Genomic DNA, 9,514 nt, shown 5'->3' on the forward strand with positions numbered 1-9,514 from the left:
TGCTTATGTTTAGGAATCTTTGTCACTCAGAGTCCAGACAGCATAAAGAGACCTAGTTTCTTCTTGTCAAGGATTTTTATCCTATTCTCCCCGAAGTCCAAACTGATGGAACAAATGTGTCTGTCTGACAAAAGTGGGGAGGGCAATCAACAACATAACCTTTTGATATCTTACAATGGCTCATTTGGTTTCAAAGGCCCTCTTGTCTGCAGGGCGAGCACTTTATTCTAAATTAACGTGTCTTCTCTTGTTTAGTGAGTTACACAATTATAGAGGTTTACAAAGCAAACATTCAATATAACTTTACACCATGGGATACAGATATTATAAGTAGAACTATTATGTGCAGCATCCTACAAGTATTCCATAAAGTCTAAACATTAAACACACATTCTTAGAATGCTAATATCTGTTTTAACTATACTAACCCACAGGTAAGCCAACATGGTTTCTAGCTATGCATTTGTCGGTGTTCAGAGAGGCCCTGGGCCTTGGCATGAGCTGACACCTGGCAAGCCAGCATCACAGTTTCTATTTAGCATACGAGACAATTAGGTACTCCACACAGAAAGGGGACAGTTACACTTGTCTGTTGCCTGGCCGTGGCTCTCCTTAGCTAGACCAAGAGAGATGGAAGTCTCATCCATAAGTAAAATTATGGGAGTCTTTGGTTTGAGAAATCAACAGTAGTTGGAAAAATCTTTATCAAGCATAAGAGCTTTCCTTTCCTAGGAACTGTGTATTTTAGCTTTAGCTTAATTAATGCTCTCCAGGCAAGGTGTCTCATCTGTTGGCATAGGCCAATTGACTCTCATTGTCCTTAGCTCTGAGAAGAGGCTAAAGTTTGGAATGGTTATAAAGGTGATTTCCAGAAGATAATTAAAAGGGAAGAGACAGAAATTGTCAACACCAAAGTTTGATGTATATGGACCTTAAGGTAGTCACTTAAACAGGCACAGAGAGGTTATCTACTGCACTGGTGTAATAATATTTCCCTAACTCACAGAAGTGATGTGAGATTTGTTTCATTATCATTTGTACGGTGCTTTGGGATCCTCCCATGGCAGATGCTATAAACTAACAAAGCATTAGCGTCATTTTAACTTATCTTCTTCCAAGCATTTCCTGAGTAACATTCAAAACAGTATTCCCCCTTCCCAACCCCAAACGTTTCTTGCTTTCAGTACTCCATAAAATCAAGAAAAACAACAAGAAAAACTCTTTTAAATCTCCTTGAACTTATATCAAACATCTGGCTGCCTACTTGTTGGCTGTCTGTCTGCTACACACAGTCTTTCCTTCCACTATGAATTTAGAAATATTTCACTTAGTTCTCCTACATTCATCCATCTTGTTTTGCGTCTGAACTATTTCTTTTCAGAAAATAGGGGTGTGTGTGTGTGTGTATGTATGTTTGTATGTGTTGTCTCCCCCCAATCTTTGGGGTTTATTATGGTTCAGAAGATGGTTACTAGGTATATTTCCCAACCTACTCTGAAACAAAATTAATATATGATGTAGATTCCAAAATAACCCTCTGACTGGGGTTTCCTTTTATTACCACAGTAATTAACAAAAATACAAGAAAGTTCAACTCTAGCTTGCCTGTAACTGAATGTTCCTTCCTCAAGACTGCTCAGTTGCCATCCTAGAGCCTCTCCCTCTAGGGAGCCACACTAAACTTCCTGGTATCTTGGCAATGGTAATGATCCACCTGCTTCAATGAGTCAGCAGCACCCTGTTAACCCTGTCTCAACAGAATCAACACCTTTGAAGCAAACATTGGTACCCCATTGCAGACCTATTTTATATTTTTGAGTAACCTGGTAGCATATGCAAAGTTGTCAAAGATGAAATATACCCTCAAATGATTCTATGAGTATGACTTGTAATTAAGATTCCATCCCAGAACGTCTTTATACTCAGCCAATTCAAAAATGTATGTTTTTAATCATTTTCATGTTTTGAGCATCTACAAAGATTAGCAGGTAATTTCAGTTTGTGCAGGGTTTGTTATGGTTTATGGAAGAAATGGTACCGGGTTAAGACACAAGTAATTGTAGTTTAAGCACATCTGAGTCTAGTGAAGTAAAAAATTACTCTAGATCTGTTTTCCCAAATTGATGTGTATAGTTATTCTTGTGGATATTTTTCAATTGATATTAATGGAACTTACATGCAAAATGGGTGAAAAGACACCAGTTATCTTGGGGTAGGACTTATTTTTAATTTCTGCAGGGAAAGAGGCATGAGTACCTTCCTATTTCGCCCTCATTGTGGAGAAGCTGGGTCCATCACTCATCTGGTGTCAGCCTTTCTGACATCTGACAACATTTCTCATGGATTACTCCTGAAGAAGGTATTGCTCTAGTTCATTTATCATAGTCTTAATTTATTGAAAAAACTCAAATACAGCAGACTTATCAATTAATAAAAACACCTCTACATGACCTCTCACCCTCCTGAAGAATCTAGGCAAATATAGAAGATGAAATTCTGGCCACATTGAAGTAAATAGCAAAATTCCCACTGACATCAGTGGGGACCAGGCTTTCATCCATTAAGAAAATCTTTGTGAAAATAATTGGCCACCGGGTGGCAGATTTGTATCAAGTCAATAGTCATTCTGGTAAAAATACATCTGTCTTTATAAATGGGGATTTACTTAGGAAGACTGAAATAAGAATCCCTCCATAGTTCACATGTAAATTCTTTGAATTAAAAATAAATCTCTTATGACTATTCTAAGATTAGGAAAAATTGCTTGCATCTCCCCACAAAATAGTTCCCTAAGGCTGACTGGAAATTTTTCATTGAAATGGATTTTTGATGGAAAATTGGGTTTTTGACAAAACCCATTTTTTTATGTAAAGCGTAAGCTTTCCATGGATATTTCAACTTTTTGTTGAAAAAAACCAAGAAATGCCACCGTAATGCTTCGTGGAAGTTGTGGTTTGGGTGCCTCAGGCCCTGCAGTCTCTTTTGGGATAAGTTGCCAAGCCACATCTCCCAAAATTTTTGGTTATGGCCAAAAAGTTTCAGTTCTAGAATTTTGCTGAAATATTGACATTTTGAAAGGGAAAACATTCTACCCCTCCCCCAATCTAGTTCTCCTGTAATTTGGCATCTAAAACAAGTTATTTAAAAGAATTCAGAACACAATTGAAATCAGTGGGAACTGCTCGTGCTTAGGTCCTGTGAAAATCAACCCACTAACTTAGATGCCTAAATATGGATGTGTGTCTAATGTTAGATACTCAAAACTGAAAATTTTGACCTGAAGTCATATCCTATTAAGTCTTTATTAGGGCTGACAGTCCTAAAATTAGACCCAGGCAGTGTCTTATATTTTGTACACAGTCACTACATTATGCTGTTCTTCTCTTTAGCCTGTCAGCTCTATTCTTGTATGGCCAAGAATGGAATAAACCTGGCAGAGCTGATAAGTGTGGTGCAGGCTCATGTCTTGTACACTAGTGGGATTACAAGCCCCAAATAGTCATGAATACAGATGAGAATGCATTACATGTGCACCCATATTTATGCCCTCAGACAAATGAAAGCTCCTTCCTTCTGTTCTTTAACCCCCCCCCCCCCCACCACTACCACCACCAAACTGACCTATTCTGTGAAGTGGTTTGGATATAATTAGTGTTCTGTAATGTACCTGTGGTGCATCTGAATTTAAGCTCTTTTGGGTAGGGACTCTGTTAGTATGGAACAGAGCTCTCTGACAGAATCATGTACAATCCCTAGGCTCAGTAAATAATTGTGTTTTAATGTGAATACTGTCTCAGTGCATCCAAAATGTAGAATATTTGTTGCTTTAAATGCCATTATTTCTTCTTCTTTTTCTTTTTTTTTTAAAGTTGCATTTAGAAAATATTGAAAAAAATCTGTGAAAAAGTCAAGCCACAAAAGGCAGTTCAGTGCAGACTTCAGTTTTTCTGGTCATAATCCTTCCACAGTCATATTCAACGAGGCTGTTTCCATTTCCTCTGATTGAAAACCTCCTTTCCTGTTATCTCACAGGGTGATTAAATGAGTATCTGTATTGTTTTTGTACAGAGTCCAGTTCTTCAGTATCTTTATTATCTTGCACAAATTCCCATTGCCATGTCTCCACTTAGCAACAATAGCCTATTCCTTGAGTATTCAAAAAATCCACTACGGGAATTTCTACATAAGGGACTTCACATTTCCCTCTCTACAGACGATCCTATGCAATTCCATTATACAAAGGTAAGCACAACTGAAAACTTTAGCATGGTTAACAAATTCACCTTAAAGATAAAAGTGGCCTGAAACACTTTATTTCTCGTGGCATAGTGTGTGACACCTCATGTCTTTACATACCTCTCAATGTCCCCCCTCATTCCCACTCCTTTGAAAACTGTTTAGTTTCATGGGGAAATTACTAATTGCCAAATTACATGTCTGTACTCCTGCCTCTTCCAGCCACTGGCTCCTCAAGTACAGAGGAAGCTCAAGCGGATGGAGACCTCCAATGTTTTAGAGGTGGGGTGCCAGGGCAGACCTGTTTCCTTTCTAATGAATGTGGTTGAAGTTTACTGAAAAAAATGTCATTTGAAGTCTCTGAAGATAAACTACAAACTGTTCATTCAATGTTCTGGGCTTGATGCTCTCCTGCTCTGAGTTCCACTGAGTGCAGGAGAGGAGAGAGTGCCTGGAAACTGGTTACAGCTCCCTGATTCTGTGGGCTGGTCTACGCTGTGAATGAGTGTGAATTAGAGCAGCCTATGGGCAACTCTAACTTTTGCCCTCTGAGGATCAGCAGTGCTCTAGTCTGCTCCACTCTGCCCTTCCCCTCCCCATCCGCAATGTGGCTACAATACAGAGCAGTTTGTGCAGGAGCTTGCTGCACAAACTTTACACCAGTTGAGAGCTACCCACTGTTGGAGGAATTCTCAGGTGGTCAGTATCTGCCTCCTTGTTGATCAGAAGAGAGAAACTTTCTTGGTGTATTCATTAAGCATTAAGACTGCAATTTGCAAAGCAACCTAAGGAATTTGGATGCCAATTCCTATGAATTTGAATTAATTAATAGACAAATACATTCACTCTCTAGTAATTGAGTTTAAAACCTAAAAACTTGAAAATTGTGTCCATCTAACAAAATTGTTTAATAAGCATAAGACCGTTTCCTACCTGGAAATGATTACATAGCAGACACAATTACTAAATAGGGTATAGGCTAACAAATCATATTTCTGATGGTACAGGAAGCACTTATGGAGGAATATGCCATAGCAGCTCAAGTGTGGAAACTGAGCACGTGTGACTCCTGTGAGCTAGCAAGAAACAGCGTAATACAAAGTGGGTTATCACATAAGGTAAATTTGGTTTGTTGCAAGCCACGCGTTATCATTGCTTGGACTTTTTGTGAATGTAAAGGTATGCAAGGATTAAATGAAATATTTGTGGACTACAAAATGACGTGTGTGTGTGTGTGTGTGAGATACCTCTGGCTTCAAGGAACTTCGAGAAAGTGAGATGCTGCATCTCCTTGGAGTTATTTTACTGAGCATATAGTACATATGTATGCAAATAACTTTGCTTCCCAGATTAACCTCAAAAGATAGGAGATCTCATTTTCACATCATCTCCTGGGAGCAGGCAATTACATTTTACATGTATACATGCTTGGATTTCTCAGGGGGTTGATGCAGGTATACAAAGACTTTAATGTAATAGATAGTCACTGATTTGACTTTTGGTTCCTATTGATCTGTGCTGAGTTCATTACAGTCTGAGTTGTCTAGTAGTATACGTGAAATACATTTATGGTCGCACTCCAGTTCTTCATAAGACAGGTGAACATCACACTGCAGAAATCACTGCTAAAATTTGCAACCTTGTTGATAATTTGCTCACTACATGGGGACTGAGCTCTTCTGAAAACCTGACCCCAGTTGTGTGCTGGGTTCTTGAAAATCTGGCACTAAGTCTAAAACAATCCTACATGGTTCCTGTTTAGTTCTTTCAAAAAAAAAAATTATCAGGGATATAAAACATCTTATAAAAAGTCAGTTTGCTGTCTACATTTAAATAGACTAAACAGTAGTAGGTGGACCATTCACTTAACTCTGTGGATACGACAAATTCTTCAGTTTTTTTTCTTGAAATAGACTGTATGTTGCAAGAAGATACCAGGGTTTTATCATGATTCCATATATATTCAGTCATTTACTTTTCTTCCTTAAGCCTTTCTTTTTACTGTTGCCTACCCTAATGTGAATGAAGTAGTTGATTCAGATGGGCATTGTCTCTGTGAAGACTTGCTTTAATCAACAGAAATTATTGGGGTCAATTGCAGGGGTAACTGGGTGAAATTCTATGTCCTTTGTTTTATATAGGAAGTCAGACTAGATGATCTAATGATCCCTTCAAGCCTTAAAAATCTATGAATTTCTCTCCATAAAAGCTATTTTAGAGAAGTTACTTAATCTTTTCTAAGTAGTTATCTCTATCTCTTTGGACCATTCCTTTGAGAAGCTGGCACGAGAATGTCTCTGTGGTGCATATTCCACTACCATTTTAGCTTGCATCCTCTGGTGGGCTGATGTGACCACTGTCGTCATTTTTTCCCCAAAAAATAAAAAAATGGCAACTTGCCAAGGGTATCTAAATCTCTCTTCTTAAACTCCTGAGGTGGTAAGTTCCTGAGGCAAAGCCCAACAAAACCAAAGGGGCTTCCCATTAACTTCAGTGGGTTTTGGGTCAGGCTGTAACAGAGCAGCTTTACTATCATAGCTAATAGAAGAAAAATACACACATGAGCATGTCACATATTCTGCTCTGATAGAAAGCTATTGTGTAAACCAGCTCATATAAGACCAAAGAACTCTGCTGAGGCTAGTGGCATTAACTTTTTAAAGGATTCTAACTTTAAGTAAAAAGGTAATTGAGGAGAAATGGAAAAACAGATAGGCGGGAAAAAAGCATATCTTGGTTGAACCAACCGGCATTGAACTGCATTGGCAAAGCAGCTTAATACAAGCAAGCTACCTACATAAGAAGAGGGTGAATGGCTAAACATCATAAACTACATGGCCAGCTCATTTGTGGGTTCTTTTCACTTATCCTCAGTGCCATTCACTTGAAAAGATGCTTTTACTTATAGTAAAAAATCAAAAGTAATTTAAAACTGATTTTTCCATAATGCTTTAAACTTTATTTTGTTCCCAGGAAAAACAAAAATTCTTAGGGGTAAATTATTATAAAGAAGGGCCTGCAGGAAATGACATTCGAAAGACAAATGTGGCACAAATCCGAATGGCTTTCAGGTATGAGACACTGTGTAATGAGCTCAGCTTCCTGTCTGACGCAATGAAATCAGAAGAGATTACAGTTCTATCTAAAGAGTCACAGCACCAAGAAACAAGCCAGTCTTCCTCCTGACCCTGTGCATTTACCATCTGCTTTTTAATAATGAATCTGTGATTGACAGCTGCTGAGATACAACTGTTTGAACAATACAGAGAAAAGTATATATGGGAGATGGAGTTAAACAGTGTGTGAAGTTATTTTCTGTTGCATTACACTCTTTAATGTAATATCAGTTTGTACATGCATTAGGCTATGTAAGACTGCAGTAAACACGTCAGCTGAGAACTGTGCATCATTTATGCTGTATACTGCGTTTTAATTGTGCTTTGCAGTGTGGTTTTAAAACCAATCATATTAATAATGCTTGCATCTGTGATCTATAGTATTCTACTGCAAACACAAGATGCATGATGACAGCAGATGCTGGTAGGAAACATGCACCTGTTTTTTGTCATGACAGTAGTCAGTGGCAGTCATACCAAACAGCATTTTTAAATTTAGCCCTTGGTTAATTAGCAGATTGTATGATGCACACAATGATGAGCTCACTTTCATTATGGAAAATATTTGGAGACATTCTCCAACCTGTACATAAAGTATTCAGTAATGATCTTAGAAACAAGATGTTACCAGATAACTATTGCATATCTTTTTCATCATTATGAATTAGTTAAAACAGTTCCATCGTGTCATTCTTATCACCCAGTATTTTGGGGTAAGTGTGAAAAATAGAAGCTTACATCTTTTTGCTAATGAAAAAGAAAATTGTGTGAAAATGACTGTACATCTTAAACATATAATAAAATGACTTTTCAAACATTTTTAGCTTCAATATGAAAGCACTGCCTTGAAAATGGAGAACAGCTTTTGATTACAAGTTCCTTAGAAGAAGCTCTTTCCCATTTTAGGATGTAGGGATGGAAGAGACCTCACAAGGTAATCTAATCCATGCCCTGCAACCCAAGACAGGACTAAACATACCTTGCCCATTCCTGAGAGATGTTTGTCTAACCTTGTTCTTTGTGAGATCAGATGAGGATTCCACAATCACCTTAGGTAGCCTGTTCCAGTGCTTACCTTGTAGGTAGAAAGTTCTTCCTAATATCTAACCTGAATCTCCCTTGCTTCAAAGAACCCTTTTAACATATACCTGATATGAGACCGCAGAAGTTGATACATGCCACTCATCTGCATTACTGTGTCATTTCTTTTTTTATCTATTTCACTCAAATGTTAGTGGAGCAGTTCTTGCCTGGTTGCATCATCTCCAGTATAACAATAGACTCTTTAGACTAGCAGAGAAAGGTATAACACAGTCCAATGGCTGGAAGTTGAAGCTAGACAAATTCAAATTGGAAATAAGGCATACTGTTTTAACAGTGAGAGTAATTAACCATTGGAACAATTTCCCAAGATGCAGAGAGAGGGAGTAAAATATCAATTCAGAACACTTTTCTGGGTATCCCTTGATTGTTTTCAAGAATAGTGTTGTGTTATTTTTATTGGTGCTATGAATAAACCATATTGATTATTTTCAGCTGAAATTCCCCCCCCCTTGCCAATGCACCAAATCCTTTTATCATCATACAAATGCTATTTATAATTTCATTAAATGAAGTAATTTTTTTTTACAAACTGACTGATAAATCTCAAAGGAGGTCATAGGATTGTAGATATGTAGGGCTGGAAGGGACATCAAGAGGCCATAAAGTCCAGCCCCCTGCACTGAGGAAGAACCAAGTAAATCTAGACCATCCCCTGAGAGGTATTTGTCCAACCTATTCTTAAAAATCTCCAATGATGGGGATTTCATAACCTACCTTGTAGGCTTATTCCAGAACTTAACTACCCTTATCATTAGAAAGGTTGTCCTAATATCAGATTAAGCCCATTACTTTTTGTTCTACCTTCAGTAGACATGGAGAACAATTGATCACCCTGTCCTCTTTATAACAGCCCTCAGCGTATTTAAAGATTGTTATCAGGTCCCCTCTCAGTCTTATCTCAGGATTAAACATACCCATTTTTTTAACCTTTTCTAATAGGTAAGGGTTTCTAAACTTTTTATGACTTTTGTTGCTCTCTTCTGGACCCTCTCTTCAATTTGTCCACATCTTTCCTAAAGAGTGTTACCCAGAATTGGACACAGTACTACCTTTGAGAC

General features: G+C 37.9%; 1 protein-coding gene across 3 annotated transcripts in view; it reads left to right on the top strand.

Moving 5' to 3' along the window:
- The window catches only part of AMPD3 (adenosine monophosphate deaminase 3), a 50,939-nt gene extending 42,772 nt beyond the window's left edge, over positions 1–8,167 (top strand). For all 3 annotated transcript variants that reach the window (XM_073347566.2, XM_073347564.1, XM_073347565.1), the window contains exons 12-15: positions 2,239–2,359; positions 4,069–4,242; positions 5,244–5,354; positions 7,210–8,167. In XM_073347566.2, coding sequence (XP_073203667.1) covers positions 2,239–2,359; positions 4,069–4,242; positions 5,244–5,354; positions 7,210–7,422 — 619 coding nt within the window. In that variant the 3' untranslated portion in view covers positions 7,423–8,167. The remainder of the gene's footprint in view (positions 1–2,238; positions 2,360–4,068; positions 4,243–5,243; positions 5,355–7,209) is intronic.
- The last annotated feature ends 1,347 nt before the right edge of the window (positions 8,168–9,514 follow it).

The sequence above is a fragment of the Lepidochelys kempii genome, chromosome 6, assembly GCF_965140285.1.
Source record: "Lepidochelys kempii isolate rLepKem1 chromosome 6, rLepKem1.hap1, whole genome shotgun sequence".
Classification (NCBI taxonomy): Eukaryota; Metazoa; Chordata; order Testudines; family Cheloniidae; genus Lepidochelys; species Lepidochelys kempii.